This window comes from Passer montanus, unplaced genomic scaffold (assembly GCF_014805655.1).
Source record: "Passer montanus isolate IOZ18808 unplaced genomic scaffold, ASM1480565v1 scaffold202, whole genome shotgun sequence".
NCBI classification, from domain to species: Eukaryota; Metazoa; Chordata; class Aves; order Passeriformes; family Passeridae; genus Passer; species Passer montanus.
This window is the reverse complement of record NW_024366615.1, coordinates 376,175-400,842: the sequence shown is the minus strand read 5'-3', so window position 1 is coordinate 400,842 and position 24,668 is coordinate 376,175. Positions and strand designations below refer to the sequence as shown.

The 24,668-nt window shown below is 41.3% G+C and overlaps 1 protein-coding gene across 1 annotated transcript in view; it reads right to left on the bottom strand.

The window, feature by feature from the left end:
* The window catches only part of SYN2 (synapsin II), a 169,925-nt gene that overhangs the window by 86,629 nt on the left and 58,628 nt on the right, over positions 1 to 24,668 (bottom strand). Inside the window, exons 2-4 of the mRNA XM_039708444.1 lie at positions 21,115 to 21,172; positions 18,557 to 18,648; positions 13,407 to 13,563 (exon numbers count right to left, since the gene is read on the bottom strand). Coding sequence (XP_039564378.1) covers positions 13,407 to 13,563; positions 18,557 to 18,648; positions 21,115 to 21,172 — 307 coding nt within the window. The remainder of the gene's footprint in view (positions 1 to 13,406; positions 13,564 to 18,556; positions 18,649 to 21,114; positions 21,173 to 24,668) is intronic.

The following is a 24,668-nucleotide window of genomic DNA, read 5'->3' as shown; positions in this document are numbered from 1 at the left end:
ATTGCTGCTGGGCTATTTATAAAGAAGAACTTCATTTGAGTTTTAATGACCTTCTACCAATTTTTAAGTGGAATTTGGACTATATATTTTTATATTTTCCTTTTCAGCAGCTGAACACCAGTCCTGGGCAGGGGCATCATCTTTTTAGATGATAAACTACTGAATTATCTAATCCATTGTCAAATGTTTACAGACATGGGATGTTCATGACATAGAAAATATGAACAGAGTCAGTGAAGTATTTTACATGGATATCAAAGCCCATAATCATCTAAAAGCACCCCAACTCCTAGAGCTTAGTATTTCAGCAGAAGTAATTTTTACATCTTAGGAAAAAAACAAGAAAATGGAAAAATGTTCTCAGTTTAGCAAGCAGAATTTACTTCTCATTTTCTAATATTCCATCTTATTTCAAGTCAAAAAGGGATATCCTCAGGTACATGTGTTTACAGCTTGCAGATTATTACTTTTAAAGGAAAACGGTTGGGTTTTGTAGCATTTGTTATAATTTCAGCTCTTTCCTAGTCAGGATAAAATCCTTCCACACCCAGGCCAAGATTGTTCCTTTATAACAGAACAGGACAGTGACAGCTGTGCTTCTTCTCCTCTCCAACAAGGTGTGACACAGAGAAGAAATGTTTAGTCAAAAAAAACAAAAAACAAACTTATTTCCTTTGATTTCACATCAAATCTTTCTGGGGTTTCACCACCCCAAGTGTGGAAATCTAAATTTGACTGCACAGATCCTGCTCTAACCAAGCAGGAACTACCAAAAATCCCTTTTCTGTCCCCATAAAGAGTCAGACAATTCCTTTGCTTGTCACCCTCGAGGAATTAAAATGTGTTTAATTCCATCTGTGCCACCTCTGAGGGGCTGGGGTTTGTTCCTGAGTACACCACACCAACTTCTCCCTCAAAGATAATCAGATGTGATATTTAAAACCAATTCCTGCACATGGTGCTACCTCTAATCCAGAAAGCTGCTAATCCCTCTTGCCAGGCTGCAGGATTTGTGGCACTGCCCGTTCCAGTGGGGAATTTTGTGGGATGAAGGAATTTAGTAGGATTTTAACTCCAGGAATGGCATCTCCTGCACCAGTTCCCTGCTCAGGCAGCACCCCTGGGCTGTGGGTTTTAATGATCCCATTCCGATTTCTCTCTTTTGAGGGTTCATTACCTGTCCCCTTTACAAGGTGAGAATTCCAGCTGGCCATCAAGGGCTTCACGGGAACTGAAACAATGCCCAGATTCTCTGGGGAGTCTGCTGCACCCACCCAGAGGAGCTGCCACTCTCTAGAGGAGCTGAGAAATGGGAAAACTTGGATGAGTGAACACTCCTTCAACCAGTCTGTCATAAAAAACCCCACTTTCAGCTGAATTTAACTCATCTTTGTCTGCTCTAAGGTGTGGGCTCATCTTAAGAGTGAAGAAATTCCACGAAATACCATTTTTCCTCTGGATGTCCAGCTGTAAACTTGGCTCCTCCCAAAATTCATTAATGAGGATCAGAATTTGTGACTGAAATTCCTGAAGTTAATTTTTTCAATTTTCCAGTGTGATCTCAGTGCTCACCAGGGATGGAGGCCTCTGCCATGGGATTGGGATTTTCCCTTTCCATGCTCAAAGGGAAGGTCCCTTTGCCCCACAGTGACCTGCACAGGGCCCCTGGAGGGTCTGCAGGTTTGGAAAGCTGAAAGATGAACTGATTTGCATTATGGGCTGGTTGTGTTACAATTTTAGGGATTTAACAAAGAAAATTACACATTGACTTCTTCATCTCTTCAGATGGCACCAGAAAAAAATGACCTGAAGTCAATTTTTAGGCTGAAATGTCCCTTTTCAGGCTGAAATGTCCCTTTCCAGGCTGAAATGTCCATTTTCAGGCTAAGGCTCAGAAATGTGGCTGGTCATTCCATAAAGGCTGGGTTACCTTGTGAGAATGAGAGATGAAGCACAAAGAGGGGTCCTTGGAAGCCAAAAAAACTGAGACACAAACATTTGAGATCCTTCAGAGGGAGAAGGAATGGAGCAGTTTTGTGGAAAGGGCTGGAAGGATGCATTTTACACACATTCTCTGTGGGAGTCAATCAACTTTGGCCAAGATTTTTCACTATATATCCATTTGAAACACAGTGTCTGTACTGTATTTTAATATTATATTACTGTATTTTTGATATTATTATTATCTGGGAAGCATCTGTGTTACCTTTTTGTGCTCTCCATGTTCTTCTTTGATGAGATTGGTGAACATTTCTTCTCTTAGACTTTAGCAAACCCTGAATGCTTTTCCAGAGGCCTGAGTCCACACACCTTTGATACCTTACAGCAGAAGGAGGGGAGCAGACTCTGCTGCAGCTGACACCCTCCTGTGCCAGCGGGAGCTGACACACAGCTCCATGCAAGTGTTCAAAGTCCCAAAGTCCATCCAGACCTTTGCACAGGCTCTGAAAGGTGGAACAGCTCCTACAAATCAGTTTGGGCACAGAAGCAGAGCGCAGAGGAGATGGGAACTGGAACAGAACTCGGTGCTCCTCCAGTGGTTTTCCATCAGTGATGAAGAGAGAGACAGGGATTTGGTGTGATGGTCAAAGAACCCCAATTTATTGTGGAGTACAACTGCCTATATACTTTTTTCTGGGAAGACTAGTAATGTTTTGCTACAGTGATTGAGTTAATCATCACATAAACAAATGTGTAAATTTTAATCATCTCTTGCTTGCAAAAGTTTGTAATTTTCTTTTCCTGGTAAACTCTGATTGAATCTTCTTGAAGTCTTGATTTAATCCTCAAAGGTATGTTTGCTCTTGCCAAGGCATCCTGTTACCAAATGGCTTATGCTAATAAGGTCCAAAGTCCATAATCTCTCTTGTGTCCCGATATCCCAGTGGTTTTCCAGCAGGACCCAAAGGCAAAGACGGCACAGCAGGACTGGGAATGCGAGGATCATCTCCATGGACCCTGCACGGTGAGTTGTGCACCACAGGTGAGGTGTGCCCTGAGGCTTTGTAGCCTAGGCTGCACAAGAACCCCAGAGGGTGATCTGTGCCTCTCTGAGGTGAGATCTGTCCCTGGTGCATTCTCCCCTCAAGCCCTGCCCAGGACCAGCAGCATCTCCCCCTTTTCTGTGACTGCAGCTGGTATTTCCTCCCCTCCTTTCCTTTAGCTCTCTCCTGGCCCTCTGGGGTTCTTGCAGCACCTCCTGGGATGGAGCTGCTCAGCCCCTGTGGGTGTGCTGGCCCTTCCCAGAGGGATTTGGGCTGTCTGCTCCAGCTATCCAGAATTTCCAAGGGCGTTTTCTGGGCTCCAGCACTTCCCCTGCAGCATGAGAACTGCAATCCGAGAGGCACAGCTCTCCCACTGCTAATCACCGTGTAATTAACTGCTGGAATATTTTCACATTAGAATTACAGCTGATGAGATGCAAACCATTAAGAGCTTCTACAGGATGAAAAAAAAAAAAAGCCTTAAAGCCTTAAATAAAAACCTCATGCCCTTGGAAGAGCTGCATGAACTGGCTTACAAATTAGCAGAGTACATCCGTGAGAGAAACAAAAAAAGTTTTCTACAACAGTTGGAAAAACAGGATTAAAAAAAATCCCAAAGAACCAGAAAATGGTCACAGTCAGAGACATAAAAACATCTCCTGGCTTGCAGGGTTGGGCAAGAAGGCATCTGGCAAGGAGAGGCACCTTGGCTGGTGGAAAGGCACTGAAAAAATGTGTAAACAGTGAGGAAAGCAAGATTTAAGGAAGACATGTGGATTAAAATGAAGGAAAACAACCTATGAGCATAAAAGGGTAGAACACAGATCAAGACATGCCTGGTATAAAAGAATTAGCAAAAGGTAACCCCACGAGGCCTAGACTGAGAGGCCTTCTGGAGCCCTTATTTTGGAATGAAAATTTAGAGAAGGAAGAAAGTAAGAAAGTTGATGGAAGTGAGAGGCTCTGGGGACTCCTTCCTGGGTGCTCTTCCAGCAGTGAGCAAATGCACTTTATTCCACTGTTATGGGAACAGGGAGTTCAGTGTTCTGACCAGGGAAACATTTGTGCTGTTTATTTTGGTAGCCTTGGGCTTAAGCACTTCTCAGAAAGGTTTGGGGCTCACTGCAACAGAAAGAGATTTTCTGGTTTGTGGGGCTTTTTACAGATGAGGCCCAGTTCAAACTGGAGGTTTCCATAAAAATGCTGAGTTCAGTGAAACTTGTAGAGGAAGGAATCAGTGGTGGGTTTCCAGAGTGGGTTTGAGGGTGCCTTTCCAGGGTGGATTTGCATGGTGGATTTCCAGGGTGGAGATTTCCAGGGTGGACATTTCCAGGATGGATTTCCATGGCAGGTTTCCAGGATGCATTTCCAGGCTGGGTTTCCAGGGTGGATTTCAAGGATGGGTTTCCATGTTGGAGTTCCATAGTGGGTTTCCATGATGGAGATTTCCATGGTGGATTTCCAGGGTGGATATCCCTGGTGGGTTTCCATGGTGGGTTTCTAGGGTGGAGATTTCCAGGGTGGATTTCCATGGCAGGTTTCCAGGGTGCATTTCCAGGCTGGGTTTCCAGGCTGGGTTTCCAGGGTGGATTTCAAGGGTGGGTTTCCATGTTGGAATTCCATAGTGGGTTTCCAGGGCAAAGATTTCCATGGTGGGTTTCCATGGTGGGTTTCCGTGGTGGGTTCCCAGAGTGGAGATTTCCCTGGTGGGTTTCCAGGGTAGATTTCCAAGGTGGATTTCCAGGGTGCACTGCCACCACCCCTCAGACACCACCAGCCAACCTCTGCTAGGCCCAGCAGGGAAAGCCAGAGAACTCCTTGGGGTGGCTGATACCCAAACAGGGATTTCACAGCATCTTAAACTGAACCACCCACCAAAAAAACCTCAGAGAGCAGGGGTGGTGCTCACACGCCCCAAAAAGACACCAGGACACTTTGCATCCATCTCAGAGGGGGCTGGAGCTGAGGATGGAAGTGGAATATCCAGGAATGCCAGAGGGGAATGGCAGTGCTGGTGGGAGCTGTGGAGATGATGTGGGAGAGCTGCACTGGAGGAGAGGGAGAGGATGGGGTTGGGATTGCCCTGGTGGATCCATCACCACAGGAGGGATTTTCCTGGACGGGTGACACATTCCTGTGTCAGAAAGGGGAGTCTCACCCCGCTGATCCTTCTCAGTTCTGAGTCACCACAGGCACAGCTGAAGGAGCAGTTATAACCTAGCTTTTAACTGAAAAAAATATTTTCTAAGATAATTTAATAGGATATCTAACACACAAGTTTCCTTTGTAATTACATATTAAGATTGCACAAGAGATTAAACTTAATTTCCATAATCTGGCCTTCAGGTGTGGATATCTGCTTTAACCAAGCACAAAATGTTTCTGAGTCTCTACTGTAGCAGAACCAGCAGATAATACAAAGGACTTGAACCCCAGCTTTACAGTCCTGTTTTGAATATTAACTTCACAGCCTCTGTTTGAAAACAGTTTCTCTCACTAAAAAGTAAGAAACAGTTAAAAAGCCCATTTGAATTTCCTGCCCCTAGAAATGCCCAATGCAATGAAAGTCTGCAATGGATCTCAAGAGTTCCCACTGCTGCTTTTTAGTGCAGAGGAGAGCAGGGCAGAGTGGCAACAACCTACTACAAAATTCAGGAATGTAGTCAAAAATTCTATTTTTGCTTTAAATTGTCCTGATGGCAATAAATGCTGGTCAAAGCAAAATACTCCCATATTCAGTTTATATATAAAGCACTTGAGAGTGCAAGCAAGGATTGGTAAATACAGAGCTGAGAGAATTATTGGCTGTATGGAACAGAAAAAATCATCACCACACTGAGATTTATTTATTATTTAAGGATCTCTGCTTCTCTGCTTCTTTCTTTTTTTTCTTTTTTCTTTTTTTTTTTTTTTTAACCCCAGGAATTTCAAGTGACTTTACTTATTTAGGAAAGCAAAATCAGCAAGGAAGGCTGGACTATTTCCTTCCTATTCCAAGACTAGATTAAACTAAACCAGCTCTATAAAGAGGTGCAAAGAGCAAACACACTGCTAGGTTTGATGCATTTAGATTTCTAGTTATGCATTTAAACTAATAATTGTATTTATGAATTTTGCTCCAGTTCAATGTTCAAACATGGTATTAAATTGTCTTTTGACCAAAAAGCTTACAATGTTTTCACCTTCCTTCTGACACAGTTTTGTGAATTTACTTTCAGCTCTTGCACGACAAATCCATCAACATGTTTTGCTCTAAGTGGCAGACTGGGCAAAGAGGCCAAAATCTTCACTGGCTGACAGAGAATTAAAATAAGTCTTATTCAGGTTTTTTGTGCAGGTTTTTTGTTCTTAAGAAAGTTCTGCTTGGAGGAAAAGCACCTGTTTGTTTGTTCTCTGCTTGCCTTGGAGATGCACAGGCCTCTGACTGCACTTGAAATCTGTGAATCCAATACCCCTCTGTAAATCCAAAATTCCTATGGATAAAGGCCACACAACTGGCTACTGGTGCACATATTTGCTGTTGGGCACATGGAATTTGATACAGAGGCTGCCACACATCATCACCTGGGGCTGTTCTAGCCCTGCCAGCCATGTCCTGGTGTCTCAGGAGCAGCTCTGCTCTGCTTGGGAGAGAAGGCAGCTCCTTGGGCAGGGGAAGGGAATTCTGCAGCTCCCTGCAGTGAGAGGGCAGGAAAAGGTCCCTGCAGCCCTCTGGCTGCCCTGCCTTCACCTGTCAGCTCAATCTTGCCAGAGTGGTTGAAACCACAAAGTTCAATGCTGGCCCCAGGTTTGATCTAGTGGAATACATAAAACTGACTGAAATACATCTCAATGCTCCTAATATTCATCATGATGGCAGACATCAAATCTGAGTGTCCCTAAATGTCTTCCCTATCTGAGCTGCATCCAGATTGCAGGTACATAAAACTGACTGAAATACATCTCAATGCTCCTAATATTCATCATGATGGCAGACATCAAATCTGAGTGTCCCTATCTGAGCTGCATCCAGATTGCAGATCAGAATTCTCCAGACTTGACCTTTAACTAAATCCCCTCTGGCATATAAAAGAGAGCAATAACCAACCAAATTCTGTCCCATTGCTCAGCATTATTGTACAAGTCCGACTTTTGCTAATGAGCACAGGATTTTCTTACAGTGAAATAAACATTTAGAATGTCTTTTTTTAAACCCAACATGGAGTAGCATTGAAAATCTCCCAGATTTGCAGCAAATAGGTTTTCAAAATGCCTCTCTTCTTGCACACATTCATTTTGTTTGTTGTTTGCTCTCCAGAAGATGCTTTGACACAAAATTGAATCTTCTCTGCGTGGTTGTGTCTCCCATTAGCATAGCTTCAATAATTTGTGTCAACAGGAAGCTGGAAGGAACAGAGCTCATCTCTTTTTTTCTGCTCCTCCCTGCAGAGTCCCGACAAATGTCCTGCCAGTGCTCCAATCTGTTGCTCAAGATTTTTAAAGTGTTACTGGGAGTGGAAAAAGCACAAGAGACCAAACTTGGAGCAGCAACACAGAGGAGAAAACAAGGTGGGGAAGAGCACTAGAAAGCATCAAATATCAAGAAAGGGCAGTTAAAACAGACCTTCCAAAAAAGCAAGGTAAAAATAGAGAAGTTAAATGTCCAGTGAGAGCAGAAAGGTGAAGACAGATAAGCAGAAAAGCATCTGCAAAAGACAGGCAAAGCAGAGCACAGCACATGAAGTCACAGAGTTGTGTAAGCTTGGCAAGAGGAGCAAACCAAGGAAAATATCAACAAACTTGCAAAGAAGTGTTTGGCTGTCTGCTCCCAAACTGAAGGAAAAGAAACAAACAACGACTGTGAGATTTCCAATACTACCAGGTCTGACAAAGAAAGCCATACCCAGCCTTCCCTGGCAATGGTGTGGCTGAGAAAGAAATTTTGGCATAACCCAGTGTTCTGTGGCACTTCTCTATGATTTAAAAGTTTCATTAATTTATGATTTTCTATAACAATAAATTCCTACAATGGAAAGAAAGCCATACCCAGCCTTCCCTGGCAATGGTGTGGCTGAGAAAGAAATTTTGGCATAACCCAGTGTTCTGTGGCACTTCTCTACGATTTAAAAGTTTCATTAATTTATAATTTTCTATAACAATAAATTCCTACGGCAGAATGGGACACAGGATATCTGAAGATGTTTCAGCACAAATGGGTTCCCATCTGGAGCTCTGTGTGAAGAACACCAGGACCTTCCAGCTCTCTTCACATGCTCCCAGGTATCTCTGCCTCCCTCTCTGCCAGCCCTGGCCCAGAAAACCCTTCCTGGCTGCTTCCTCTGTTCCCACATCCCTGGAGTGCTGGAGCAGAGTGCCAGGAGTGCACTTTGATGGGGCCAAGCTGCTCAGCAGCAGCTCCCATCCCTGCAGAGCCAGCTGCCTCTCACAGGCTGGCTCAGCTCTGCCCAAGCTCAGCTCACCTGGGCTTCCCAAATCCCTCTGGGGCTCTCTGCACTCCCTCTTCCCTAAATACAGACCCTATTAGGGTCACAGGGCTCACAAATGAGAGTTGTGCCCCTCCTTCAGCAGAGTGAATGTGTGATTGAGGCAGCAGCAGATCCTTGAAGCCCCACAGCACCCCTGCAGCTCCCAGGAGAACAGATGTGCAGCCAGCTGCAGGGGCTGGGATGCTTTTCCTCTGCACTAAAGGAACCAGAGCTGTCCTCATGGAACTGGGCTGATTTTGTGAGGGTTTTCTTCCTCCTCAGCCATGTGCAGCTGCTGTGCAGTTCTGGACTCTCTGCAAGCCTGGAAGGTTTAGCACTGTCAGAAAGAAGCTGGAAGCATCAGCCCAACCCCTGTAATGCTTATAATTATCACATCACAGCCAGGCTGAGCTGAGAGAAAACCCAACCCTTCATTCCATCTACAGCAGCCTTGGACATTGAACCTTGCAGGCCCTGACAATTAAATCAGAGTTTGCCTGTTTGGTGTCACTCAACTCCCCCTCCCTGCCTGACCCTGCTTATCAGCAAGCTGCTGGACACAGTGGGGTGGGCAGGGAATAAACTGGGGTGCTCAAAAATGCTGCACCCCCATCACCAATATCTGCAACTGAAGCTAAAATCCAGCAGGGTTCAATTGAAGGAAACCCTTCAGCATGCAAGATTCACATCAATCTTTACAACAATCATACAAATGGATGCATGCACGGAGAATTAATTTTTTTTTAATTCAACACAGGACACTGGCAAATCACTTTTTGTATTTTTTAATACATGTCATTCTGTTGGTTTTTTAAAATATTATTTCCCCAGTCTAAATAATGGGATTTTACCTAATGCTGCAAGCTCTGCTATCATCACCACATTTTGCAGTTCCTTCTGACCTCCACAATTACTTCACACCCCTCCATAGAACCTCCACAGACTCATTTGGGCTGGAAAAGCCCTCTAGGATCACCAAGACCAGGAACTAACCACTCACCCTTATCCTTAAATTCCACATCCACGTGGAACTTAAATCCCTCCAGGGACAATGACATCATGTACAATGAGAAAGTTTGCACAAAGCTCCTAAACCTCAGTTAAGGGAAGCCTCCCTCATTTCCTGAAGGATGTTTCCTAAAGGAAAACAGATCATTTAAATGATATCAAATATTAACTTTGGAGAAGTATTGATTATAATTATCCAATTTTTTTTCTCTCTTTACTTTTTCTTTTCATAAATGCTTTACAGCAGGATCTGCACCCCATAAAACACGAGTAAAGCTGTGAGGAGAATTGGGAATCCACAAGGACAGTGGATGTTTTTGCCTTTTGCCTCGCCTTAACTCAGTGTAGCTGTAAATTGACCCAGGTAAAACTCTAGTCTTGTTTGATGGGGTTATTTCATGCCCAAGACAATTCCTTTGCAACATGACCCTGCGCTGAAACTTTCTAATGTTTTAATAATAATTCTTCAAGGAGGGCACGAACCCCAAAATGATTCCTCCACAGCTCTGTGTGAGCTCAGCAATAAGGAACTCAGCCTTTATTTATAAAGGCCATGCTTTCCCCCCAGCTTTCTGACATCCTTACCAGCATTTAAGTGAAATCCATCTCGAGGCAGGGCCATGAATTTTCCATGAGCTAAGTGCTAAGTGTTATCACAGAAGTGAAATAACCCGAGCACTGTAACAACCCCACACTCTGGACACGTTTCAGAGCACAGACATCTCACCACACTCACTCATTCCAACGTTTCCTCCCACCTGGCTGCTCTCAGCCCCGCTTCTCACAGGGCTGTGCAGTGCTCTGAACTCCTGCTGTGCATTTGGAGGAGCTGTGCATGCCCTGGCAGCAGGGAATACAAGCTTTAAGTCCTGCTCTCAGTACCTTCCTGGCCATCGTCCCACCACACCCCACCTTTCAATGATACACCTCAGATCAAACACAAATTTGTTCACTGCCTATTGGCAAGTGCACAGAAGGCCAGAGTACAAAAGGAGTTTTCCTGCAAAATTAAGGGCAGGTGCTGCAGCTTGTGGCACAGAGTGTGAATCTGCCCTCAGAGCTGCAAAGATGTTCTACATCTGGAGCTGTGTGTTCCTAAAACACCAAACACCTGACACAGTGAAGAGCAATAATTTAAAACCCAAAGACCTTGTACATTGAATTCTAACTCTCATTTTATCTGAGAGCCCTTTTATGACCAGTCTCACCTCCCTGACTTCCCCTCCTAGCAGATCTACACTACTCCTACTTTTGCTGTGATATAAAGAAGACTCATTCCCCACGGCTAACTCAAAAATTTCCCATCCTTTTAAGGCCCATTCCATTGCACATTCCCTTTTTTGCCCCCTGCTGTTATCAAAGTTATAATTCCCTTCTGCCACTCCACATTTTACCTGCAGAAAAGTCAATCTATTTCTCATGAATTAATAAAGATTGTTACTTGTGGCTTTTTGTAGAGTTCTGCTTCCCCATTTTCCACAGGGATTTTGCACTTGGAATGTTTGTAGAGAGAACTTGCACAGAAATGTCAGGGCACTGGTGTTGACAAAGGGATTGTGGAGGAAGGAATCCCTGCCATGCTCTCAAGAGGGAGTTAATTGATGCCAAATCCAAGCATGTTCATGGCCATGGAGGGACACAGTGGGTTTTACCCTTCATTTTAGCAGGCAGCACCAGACTGAGGAGTGCATTCCCAGGCATCCACAACAATTTTCAGCAGGGATTTCACTAAGGCAGGGAGCACACACCAGATTGGTCCAACCAAATAAGGCAGATGATGATACTGGCAAAACCAAAAGTGCCTGGATTCTGCTGCAACATCTGAGCAGCCATGAAGTTGGCTGAGTTAAGGGATTTTTACCCCTCAGGGTACCTGTTCTGGAATGGCCTTACAGAAGCAAGGAATATCCTGAGGTGGAAGGGACCCACAATGGGCATTGAAGTCAAACCCCTGACCCCACACAGGACAACCCACAAATCCCCCCATGTGTTCTTCCACTGTTGTCCTCTCCCAAATCTGATGAAGAATTCATGTTGCTCTGTATACACAGTGGTCTCTACATCTCCCAGCACCAGCACAAGACAAGATATTCAAGTTAAAAAGCCAAATAAAGCTCCTGGTGTTTGTACAGAAATTATTTCTGTGCTCACACTAAAAGCTCACCCTCCTCACTAGGACCCACCTCAAGGGCAGTGATAAAGTGCTAAAGACATAGATATGGCAGTCTGTAAAGAGGAATTATTCCATACTTTTTATTGCATATAAATGCTACTGGCTTTGCCTCCCCACCCAGCTTTATTGCACCCAGTGAATCAAAGCACTGGGAAATGCCACACAGCTGGAAAATGTGATGCACTAAAATAATGAATTCAGCAATGTACAGTGTGTACTGAGAAGTTGTAAATGCTCTATCAATTATTTATTCCCTCCCCTGCAGCAGTTTACTGCAGCATAAAAGGATAATAAAATGAGCTGCAAGAGGTATATGTTAAAAACTGCTGACAATTGTTTGGAGGGATTTTCATAGTAAGTATTAAAAAATTAACATCTTCAAGGCAACAAAAAGTATTGTAATAAAACTTCCCTGCAGTGTGAAAAATATTGACAACTATTCTTTTCTTACCCAGATACCAGAGGAAAAAATGAAGTTTTGGCTATTTATAAGAAGTGGGATTTTTAAAGTTGTTTTAGCTGTCTGACAATGGAATTGTAGGAGCAGTGACTGCACCGTGGATCAGCACCTTTTACAGCACTACATTTTAACTTGTTGCTGCTAATGTTTAGTTCTTCATGAACCAAAAGGATCACCAAATTCCACCTCCATTTCTCCAAAACTTGTCAAGAAAAACAGCATTGGCTTCTCCACTGAAACTGGCAAAGATCAGTGGCTCTCCAGGGTGCCTCAGTGCTCCAGGGGTAACTGGAAGGACCAACCCCTACCGCAGAGGCACACGGTTATGAAAAGGGCTTTCAAATGAGGAAACGAGTCGCTTCAGATTGCCCTGCTCAAGCATAGCCCCAAAAATGTCACAGGAATGAGGAAAACACTGGCTAGAGCCTGTTGAAAATATGTTCAAAACCACAAATATGAGAAATATTCTCAGCTTGCTTTTCCCAGACAAATTGTGAATAAACACTCTTTCCCCACTTGAGGAAGCATGTTAGCAGTGGGGAGGCATTCCGTTGGATGCCTCATTTATTTCTCTATGTGTACTACAAAGATTTTTCCTCTCTGTCTCCACACTGGCTCTTTGAAAAAAAAAAATTATTGAAATATCTTAGTTTGGATTTTAATCCTTCCACTGTTTCACTGGTCAGCGAGGGAAGTTTGATAATCAACATTCATGAAGGGGAGTGAAACACGCAGTGCAGCAGCTGAAATGCCAGGCCCTGGAAATTTCCAGGTGCAGTGATTTAGCTTTTATGTTTTCAAATCCAGTTTAGGATTTAGCTTTTATGTTTTTCAAATCCTGTACCAGTGCAGTGATTTAGCTTTTATGTTTTCAAATCCAGTTTAGGATTTAGCTTTCATGTTTTTCAAATCCTGTACCCCATTAGGGTATAACTTTAATACTCCATTTAGAGTGTTAGTTACTGTCTTCAGGTTTTATTCAGAGACAACAATTCCTCTCTGTGTCTGGAACCTCAAGGACACCTCACTGCCTCAGGCCCCAAAAAGTACAACCTAAAGTGAGCTGGGGGAGCAAACTGGAGGTAAATGACTTCATTACCTGCAGCTGGAATTGGAGCATTAACCCCTGATATGTGAATCACAAACTGATAATTGTGTGAAAAAAACTCGTGCCCATCGCCCACCTTGGCTGCAGCCTCTGGAGCTGTGGCTGCCCAAGCTGGGCCTGCTGAAGGCTTTAATAAATCCCCACTTTATTCCCTTAACCTTGCCTGGCCTCTGCTCTGGGGGCCCCCAAAGGCAGCAGCAGCACTCACCACCCAGGGCTTGTCACAGAAGTTGTAGATGGACTCGAGGGAGTTGACGCTGGGGATGCCGGCGTACTGCATGCCGATGATCAGGTTGCGGAAATCCTCGTTCTCCGCCATGCTGTAGGAATGCTGCCGCACCAGCACGAAGTCGGGCCGGAATGACCTGTCAAAAAACATCCAGAGTTGTGATAATCCACCAGCAAACTGGTTCTCCTTCTACAGCAAAATCTGCAGAGGGTGGAAAATGGCTGGTGGGGGAGTAGGGAAGAACACGCGAACCATGAGTCAACAGGAACCAATGGGACCAACGGGAAATGACAAAAGTTGGAAAGAGCCATGATGGCTCCATGAAAAACACTCAAAGGGAAATGATAGAAAATGGAAAGAGCCATGATGGCTTCATGAAAAACACTCAAACTAAAGGAAAAAAATGGAAAGAGCCATGATGGTTTCATGAAAAACACTGAAACCAAAGGGAAATTACAAAAGGTGAAAAGAGCCATGATGACTTTGTGAAAAAGACTCAAACCAAAGGGAAAAATTGGAAAGAGCCATGATGGCTTCATGAAAAACACTCAAACCAAAGGGAATTGATAAAAGGTGGAAAGAGCCATGATGGCTTCATGAAAAGGACTCAAACCAAAGGGAAAAAATGGAAAGAACCATGATGGCTTTTTGAAAAACACTCATACCAAAGAGAATTGATAAAATGGTGGAAAGAGCTGTGATGGCTTCATGAAAAACACTCAAACCAAAGGGAAATGACAGAAGATGGAAAGAGCCATGATGGCTTCATGGAAAACATTCAAACCAAAGGGAAAAAATGGAAAGAACCATGATAGCTTTGTGAAAAACACTCAAACCAAAGGGAAATGCTGAAAGGTGAAAAGAGCCATGATGACTTTGTGAAAAATACTTAAACCAAAGGGAAAAAATGGAAAGAGCCATAATGGCTTCATCAAAAACACTCAAACCAAAGGGAGAAAATTGAAAGAACCATGATGGCTTCATGAAAAACACTCAGACCAAAGGGAAATGATAAAAGATGGAAAGAGTCATAAAGGCTTCATGAAAATCTGCAACACCTTTAATCTGTTCAGCATCCCCTCAATAATGGGGTTCAATTAAGAGGAGAGAGAAATTATCATGGATTTCAGGTTGTTTTCCTTGCTGACAGATAAATCACATCTATAACTTCTAGGTATGTCTTTAGTTTGTCTTCTCCAGTTTCTGAGCAGTGACAAGCAAAACTAAAGCAGACAAAGGGCTCTGCCACAAACTTGGGCTTTTGGGGAACAATTTAATTTTTTTTTTTTTTCACTATTATTGTCAGGCTGTTTTAAGGACAGTAAGGTATGAAGCAACCACATTGCTGGCAAATGGAATCAGACCGTAATGGAGAGAATCACAACTGGACTTGGGATCAAGAGACTTGTCAAAATGAATTTTTTGACTTACAGCTGCATTTCCCCCTTTTCTCTCTGGTATCAGACCAGCACTTCCCCTGCTGCTCCCCGTGGTTCCCTGCCTATCACCCTGCACTTTTGCCAACAATCTGACACCATCTTCACCTTACTCCAACCCTGATATTGTGCTACTGGAGAAGGTTATGGAAAATAGAAAACAACAACAGGACAGAGCCTCCAGAACAAGGGCGATTGACTCCTAAATCTGACGGTTGAAAGAGTCTTTTCTGCATTCCAATTTTATAGGGGAAGAAAGCCCAGACTAGTTTGAAGATTTCAACTTACTAAAAGAGGTATAACTGCAGGGTAAATTAAATTAGCATAGTAAATTGGTGAAATTATTTACATGCCTTGAATAAATACAAGCTGTTTACTGGGGTGAGACACTCTGAAGAGTACAAAATTATTCAGAATTCTCAGTCTGGGAGAATAAAAACAACAATACAATTAAAATCCATGTTAAAATTGCTGTAGCAGTTCTGAGATCCCAGCTTGTGTGCAGCAGTCCAAGCAGATTAGCTGGATTCTTGGATTTCAGATCACAGGCTCATAGAAGGGTTTGGGTTGGAAGAGAGCTTTTAAAGCTCATTTTCTTTTCTAGTGAGAGCCAGTAGTGGACATCTTCCATTATCCCAGGATGCTCCAACCCCTGTCCAACCTGGCCTTGGACACTGCCAGGGAGGGGCAGCCACAGCTGCTCTGGGCACCCTGTGCCAGTGCTTCACCAGTGCCACTGTAAAAATAAGTAAAAACCCCAAACCTGCATGATTTAGCAAAAGCAACATTAAGAATTTGCAGTCAAAGGGTTGTCAAAATGGCACTGAAGCTCAATGAGCAAAACCTGTAAGAAATCCTTGTCTTTAAAGAGAACTCCTGAAAAATATCTGCAGCACAGCCCTGAGATGTTGTGATCAAGGTTTCATGGGGGTGCCAAGAGTTCGGGACATGGAAATCCAGTTTAGTGGCCCAGCATGAATATAATACTTAGAGGATTAATGATGCCTTTATCACTGCTATTCATGAAGGCATGGGACTATTTTTGGGTTAAAAATGATTTATTGTTCAGATAAATATTTTAGTTTTTGAAGTTGTGAGATTTATGAGAGTAAGTAGCTGGTAAGAGTTTAAGAGTAGTTACAAGTTAATATATAACTTTTTAACTTAATAGATAGTTGCTATAAGGTTTATTTTGTTTTTCTGACTTATTATTTTTATGTAATTTTGTTGCACTGTGGATATTTTTGTTTAATAGTTTTTAATAGGTTTTATTTATAGGTTTTATATTCATATATATATATGATTTTGTTATAATTTTTAAACTTTTAGCTTATTCTATACAGCCACACCCTTACATTATAAACTCTTCACTATTTTATTAACATAGTGTTTTACTTACTTGAGGTATATTTTTTCTTACAATTATAGAACTATAAGTTTATTATTTTTTGTTTAATGTTTGTGTATTTTATTTCTATATTAATTTAAGCTTTTTCTAAGGTTGTAGGTCAAACTCTTCAGTGTCTGTAGAAATTTCTGTTTTTCCAATTCCCACATGCTTTCAGCAAAATTGCAGATCCCTCAGTGAAAGAAAGAGGCAACTTTTATTTATTAAAATATGGAGGATAACACATCCCAGGCAGTGCTGTGGTTTCAAATAAAAGAACAGAAAGTGTCCTCTCAAAAAACAATTTAATGAAAGAATTGGAGAATGGAGGGGATGTACTTTTAAAAATTTAAAAATAAAGACATACCATTTGCTTTGCAAAAGCTCCTCAAAGGAATATGATACATTCCCATAATTGTTCTGTAATTAATGCTGGATGGAGGGACTGTGTACAGAAGGAGGCCAGGAGAAAAATTTTAATTGTGGCTCCAGCATCAAGATTCAAAAATCTCAGCATTAGGTTACAGAAAATATAATTTTTTCATGGTATGATTTTCATTCACAAAAAAAAAAAAGCTGGTACTTGTTAAATAATTTTTTCTTCTTAAACTAAACCAAACCAGTAAAATTTTGTCATTGAAATTTCTGTGATTTTGCTAACTAATAATTTGCTCATAAATCTATGATACAAGGTCACTCTGGGCATCCAATTGATAACAAATATCTCCAATTATCACAAAAACAGAGAATTTCTCTCCCATTGTGCCTGCACCTCCACAAGCCACATCCCCACGTGTCTCACACCAGATTTGAGGGAAAATGATCAGCTTCAGGTAGTTCTATTTGCATAAACAAATTACCCATAAAACTATAACAGTGTTATCTCGTTCTCAGAGTTACCAGATAACACAAAGTTCCTTTTTTTCCTAACAAAAGCAGCACTTTTACCAAGTTTTCTCATGACCTGCAGATCTTTGGAGATGTTATTTTCTGGAGGTTCCCAGCCCTCATTTTCTCCTCACATGTTTTGATGGTAACTTGGCTTTGATACTTTTTAAAACACTTTTTGGAATAGTACAGAAAAGCCACTAGGGAGAAGTGATCAAGATTTCTTGGCTCCAAAACTTCCATCATTGGGTAAAAAATTCCACCAACCCTAAGAAAAATCAAATCTCTAACTCTTCTAAAGAAATAATCTTGCGGGTTTGGCACAAGATCACTGTTTTTGTATTGAACTGCAATATTTTTAAAACATGCCAGAGAGTAAAGAATTGGAATTTTGAAGCATAAACTTATTTTTAATATTTTTACTGGAGTTTTTTGTTTGTTTTTGTATTTGGGGAGGTTTTTTTGTTATGTTTTTTGTTTGTTTGTTGTATATTTTTAATATTTTTACTGGAGTTTTTTTGTTTGTTTTTGTATTTGGGGAGTTTTTTTTGGTTATGTTTTTTGTTTGTTTGGTTGGGTTTTTTACATGTATGAGCAGACATATTCAAATCTTTTATTTGGAGATGTGTTCTGCAAACCATGAAGATCCAGGATATGCTTGTGTGGCTCAGCCTTTAAATTCAGTTTTTCAGCCAAACAACTGATGCACTTCACTTACACATAAATGCACCAGCCAAAATAGGAGCAATTCTCACAATTTAAATGAAATATTGGATATAGTTTTGATAATAATTTTGCCAATATAATAATTTTGCGATATAATTTTTCTAATACTTCCTTAATTTTTTCGTTTGCCCTGTTTTCTCCCCTCACATTTATGAGGCTGTTGATGTCCTCCCTGAAGAAAACCAAAGTCAAATTTACCCTGCCTTTGTTGGCATCATCCTTTTTAGACAAAACAGCTGCTGGGAAATCTGAGGTGTTTAAACCAAAATGTTTCAAACAGGCAGAAATATTCCAGTAACTGTCCTGAGAAGGGTGTTATGACTTGCTCTGTTTCAATAGAAAATATTCCATGTTGGAAATAAATTCTGCTATTCTGGGAAAGTCTGGCAGGAACAAAATCACCAAATTTGGGTCCTTCTGTAGCAAACATAAAACCTAAATCAATAACCCCAACTCCCAGCCATGTATTATTTATTCTGGACTTCCTTCCCTTAATAAATCCATTTCCCCCATGATTAAAATGTCACGATGTGTCACAGGAAGGTTGTCACAAATCAGATATTTTATTTTCTACTCTCCCTGAGGGGCATCACTCAAAGTCCACAAACACAACCCAAACACTCAGCCCCTCTCCCATCCACACATGATGCCATTTATTGCTTTTTGCTGATATTCCATGGAGTTTTGCTTACCTGACAACTTTTGTGCCATTTCGAATGACTTGGATATCAACTGCATAATTGCCATCAGCATGGGCTATCAAGTTGATTTCTGAAAATTCTGCCTATGAAGAAAAGACTCCTGTTAGTCAGTCTGGTTTATTTTACCTTTATTTTCCAACTACTTTATTTTCAGCATTAGGGCACGAGGTGATGACAATCTACATTTGAAATAAAATGAGCACCAAGAGGGCATTGATCCAGCAGTATTTGTCAAGTGTGACACATCACATTTCAAAAGGTTTTAGTCCAAAGAGAGGAAAAGGTAAAAAAATGTTGTGGCAATGGGTTGTGGGGCAGTAGCAAGTGGATTTACTCCTCCATGTCTGCACAGAAATGTTGGGATTATATTTTTGCCTCTCACAATGTTATCAAAGAGATTAAAACAGGCTCAACATTGACATAAAGTTTTGAAGAAAACAGCACAAAAGCAGAATTAAAATAACTTTTTGTTATAGAATTTAGTGTCTCCTCATACTGCTCATCCCTTTTGATTTTCTTTATGTGCATTTACTCTTTTTTTAAAAAAGATCTGGTGTTAATAAGCAACTGTCTCACAAAATTCTCAATCAAAGCACTTTTTCAAAACTCTTCTCACCCTGGAAATGTGGAATTTAAAGGAAGCTGCTCCCATACTCTGAATCTGCAGCGATTTGAAAGGAAAGGACAGGATGTTTTACATTTATCCCCAGCCTTTCACCAGCTTAGACTCTCAAGGCACACCACAATAACATCACCCAGCAGAAGAATTGAAATGCAGCCAGCTGTCTCCTGGTGGATAAATAAAAGTGTCTTTGCTGTCCCGGGAGCAGCAGAGAATAGAGAGTGTCACAATCCTCGTTAGTCTGCTCCTGAAAAATGGAATTACTGCAAGTCTTCCTGGGGCAGAGCTGGGAGCGTTTCACACCCGGCGCTCGGGAAGGGAGGGCTGAGCTGTTCCTCCCACTGCTGCAGCCCAGGCTCTGCACTCAGGGCTTGGACTCATTAAACCCAGACACCCTCACACCTCCTGGGATCCCTGGGACAGCACTCCCCAGCTTATTGCAAAACCAGTGCAAATGGGGAGAGAATGAAGTCTGTGTGTAGGCACTGCAAATGTCACACTCAGTCAATCCACTCCAAGACTGAGAATGGGTATCTCCAATTAATAAACCTTTTAAAAAGTTTAGTGCATGATAGAAGACATTGTATGTAGAGAAGGGCAGCGTAGAAATGAAATAATTATTGTTACAATAAATGGTATTAGCAGCAGGACACTGCAGTAGTTGCTATTTTTATGCTGGTGTGCAACAAAAGGGTTTGTGTGGCTCAGAAACTTGCAGTCTCTCTCTGATGGGAGGTCTAGCAGCACAGGAAGGGAATTCCAGGTTTACCCCGAGTTTTTGCTCCTGTTCAAAAGACGGGGTGTGCTGTCAGCTGCCTGCTCTGGCCTAGGTGGGAATGGACAAATCAGCTGTCTTCCTTTTCCTGCCTCTCCCTCAATACCCCTGAGGACCCCTGGCAAAGCTTTCCACGCTCCCAAGCCAAGGGCATCAGATATTCAGAGGTGTAAGGAGTGGATGCTGCACCATTAGAGTGGATTTGGATCAGCTGGATACACACAGCTAATGAGAACTTTCCCTCACTCCTTGAAAAGCCAATGACAACACAACTCAAGGACTGATGCTTCATACAGCAACATATATTTGAGCAATTCAAGATTCAAAGCAGTGAAAAGACTTATTTAAATCCCTAGTTTCAGCTTAAATGAAATAGCCAGAATTGTAGCACACCCTGAATTATATCTCCATGCCTATTCCTATTTATTATGGATTTTTTAAACCCCCACAAGCTAGCACTGCACCCAGAGCACATTTATATTCCTGAGTGGGGAATTAGTGATACAGAACTGCCACACGTAATTCATGGAGTGTCTGGGAACTTCACAGTCTCTAAGCAACAACTCCTGAATACAAGATGTTTTTCATGCTGTGAAAATTATGGTCAAAATCCCCTCAGAAGAGCCCACTTTGGGTGCCAAAAAAGGGCTGGTGGTTTAACCCCAGCTGGCAGCTCAGCCCCGTACCCATTCTCACCCAGAGGGTAAAAGTGGGAAAACTTTATAACTTTTTACCCAACAGAAGGGTAAAAGTGGGAAAACTGTGGGTTGGGATAAACAGAATTCAAGAGCTAAAGCCAAAGCTGTGAGTGGAAACATAGGAAACCAACACCCCAGCAGCTCCAGGGGAGAAATTAACTGTATTCCAGCCCAAATCATCACATTTCCTTAATTGTGAGGGGGTTGAGGTACAAAGATTGTGAATTTTTCTGTACATGAATGCACAGAGCACCATGGAATCATTTAGGTTGGAAAAGCCCTCTCAGATAATCTCCATTATCATTAATCCAAAGCCACCACCAAACTATGTCCCCAAGTGCCACATGCACACAGCTTTTAAATCCTCCCAGCGAGGGATTACATACATCTATTAAATATATGTGTTTCTAGAAATGCAGAGATATAAAAATAATGTTCAGGCTAAGTCAGTTACCTGTTCCACCTTTATGTCATACTCTCCATGGACCTTTTTTCCACGAAAAGCCTTGGCCCTGCAGGAAAAAAAGGAGAGAAATCAAGGATGTATTTATTTGTAATCAGTGTCTGTAGACTTCCTGTGTTGCCCTCAATGTCCTGAAAGCACACAAATATACCAATTAAATCTACCTGCTGCACTTGCACAATTCCCCTTCTTTGCCACCCTTGTATTCTCCACCCCACCCCACAATATTTTATCACAAAAAGCATAATGTGATTTCCAGCACTGAATGAAAATGCACTGAAATGATGAAACATCAGAAGTACACGTTTCACAGCTGTTAAACAATATAAAAAGAGTCCTATTAAACAGGTACCATCTTGCTCTCAAAGTCAACAGTGGCAGTGGAAATTCATTTCCCTGTGAACAACTTCCTAAAAACCACTCACATTCATCTTTATCCACATAGTTAATTTAGAAAAACTGGTTTATTGGGAATCCTGTGCTTAGCTTTACATTGTTTTTAAAGTGTCAGAGAACTGGAGACTGCTCTTGTCAGATATTTGAGTGTCTGCTTGGTTTCCTAATCAGTTTTCCTTCCTCTAGACTGAGCTGATATGAAATAATTAATGTGAAAGAGAGTTTATGAGCAATTATTATGCAGCAGGATTTCTGGGATAGAACAGAGCTGAATTCACTGATCCAGGCCTTACAAACAGACATTCCTCCAGGAATTTCATCCCTTGTATCCCTCAGGCTGAATGTACCTGCTTTGGACTAAAAGAGGATTTCAAGCAAAAAAAGATAAATCTGTTGATAAAAAAGAATTAATCTGACATTCTGATGTTGTTGAAGGAATATGGGATCAGCCTCTCTGCATTTTCTTTGCTCAAGCCAAAGCTTAGTGTATCTTCCCTGCTTTTTTTGTGTACAAGGAAAAAATTTGTTGCACAATTCAAAACCTGAACACCACAGAACATCACCTCAAGTGTTAAAGAAGAGCAGCTTTGTACATTTCCAACATCTAACAAAATGCTGTTGTATCACATGAAATCTACCTCACCAATGAAAGCAATAGCAATACATATATTCATAATTTATTTCTGCTGTGATCCAGAAGAATTTCCCCACTGCTTTCAATAGTGGATAAACAAAATTTCTTAATAATCAAATGTAAACACTGCCTTGGGCAGCACTTCATAAGGAATAAGGGTATTTCTTAAGGATATTTCTTAAGGATATGGATAATGGATGGTAGAAGTGCTTATACTGAAATCACACACTAAAATATTGCCCAACCATTAATTCTGTATAAACATGCAATTGGGAAGAAAAAAACATGGAAGAAAGCATTTGTATTATTATGTTTTTTAACCATATTCTTGCAACAAATACACATGAAAGATGAAGTTTAAAATCCATTGTTCTATTCTAGGAGGCGCACACTCAGTTTAATGTTACCAAATATTTTTGGCAATACTAAAAGTAGAAGTTAAATATAAACCTAATTTACAGAAATATCATTAATCACTTATTTATCTTCCAGATTTGTTTTGGAATGCCTTAAGTGGAATGTGAGCATCACCTCTTGGAAGCCTTGGGGACTCTGGACGTGTTTTATGGGAAAAGCCAGGAGATTTGTGCCAGAGCTGGAGGAAGGACTCACAATCAGGGATCTGCCTCAGGAGGAAAGCACCCAGCTCACATCAACAGACAGCTCTAATGCCCCTCTGAAAAACTAAAGATTCACCACTGCAAAAAATACTTCAAACTCCACTTCTGGCCCCCATGGATTTAACAGCATTGTTCTGGTTGAATTCTGTTGGGAGCAGGATAAGCTCCTGGGTTTTATCTCTGATGCAGCAAGGGGTGAGCTAAATGCATTATTAGACATCATATGACACATTTAATTTAAATACAATTATCTTGACTGCATTATAGTGAGACTGCCTCTTGGCCACTGGAAAACCAGTTTAAATACTCAGTTTCTATCATTAAAAAAAAGCAATCCCCCTGGTGGGGAATAATGTGCTCTGACTCCATGATTCAGAAGGCTGAACAATTGCTTTATTAAACTATACTATATTACACTAATATATTATAAATGTATGAAAAAGATACTATGCTGTACTAAAGAAAACTTGTGACTGTCTCCAGACAGTCAGGACACAGCTTTGAGCTATTGGCTAATCACTCAAAACAACTTTCACTTGTGTCCAATACCCAAATCACTTTGGGTAAACAATCTCTGTAACACATTCCACATGTGCAAAAACAGGAGCAGTGAATAGAGATAAGGATTGTTTTCCCTTCTTCTCTCTGTGCTTCTCACTGCCTTTGCAGGAAAAATCCTTGGGAAGTCGTGCCTGCTGCTCTCTGTGGAGAGAGCTGTTGTCACAAGTTTCTTCAAATTTGAATGGTAACTTGGCCATCCAGAGATTAAACCTCCCCCAAAAGCTGCCCTAAGACATTCCAGCAACTGGCAGCTCTTTGAGAGAAGGAATGGAACTGGGAAAGCACAGAGAGCCCAGCACAGACCCTTCTACTCTTTACTCCGAGTCCACTGCATGTATGTGCTGGTGAGATAACCAAAATACTCATTAGCTGTTAATTAGTGAGATGCTATTACTCTAAATTCCTACTTAAACATGAGGCAATCTCAAAGAGCTGAACTCTGGCATGATTCATATTTCAACAAATGACTTCAGCTTTGAAAATAAACAGGAGTAGTAAAGATTGAAGTTAAGCAATCTGAGGCTCAAAAACAAACCTGACATTCAATCATTTAAAGAGAATCAATTTTGCAGCAGCTTTAGCCAACAATTTTTATAGAAATGTATAATATTCCACAATATTCTCCAAATGTTGAGCCAAGAATTTATTCTGGTATCTGTTGGAACCCTGGCTGCTGGGAATTTCAGACTTTCTGTGCTGGCAAGCACTGACCCCCAGGAGAACACTGCATTGACCTGAGGCTGTGGAGAAAGCTTCAAAATTTAATGATGTGGGTGTGTAGAGTAAATAAAAGTGCTTAATATCACATAGTAGAAAACTTAGAGTTTAAAGTTCTAAAATATAATAATATATATAAAACCAGATAAAAGTTTTAAAACCTAAATCAATCCTTCTTCTTCACCTTCTTCTTCATAATTTAAGTAGCATTGCGTAATTAGATTAAAAAATCCACATTGCAAACCACAAGTAATTAGTTATTAGGTTAAAAATAAAAATGATTTGTGTCATTTCTTAATTAAACAGTTTACTCTATAACTGAAAGTTCCATGACTTGAGCATTTGAGAACAAAGTCTCAGAATTAGTTAGCATGTGTCTGTTGTGACACAGAACCCAGTTTTAATTTTATTTACTCTGCCTTGGAAATTCAGCCATGCCCTGCTTGAATTATTCCCCATTTGCAATAAAAGAAAGAGGCAGTCCTATTATAATGACATTCATTACATACTTATGGTAATTTATTTTATTTTTTATGGAGGGGAGCTGAGGAATGCAATTGTTTGGTGTTGTTTATTTACGGAATTCGACTCACTTGTAGGCTCAGATTCCTGTTAAG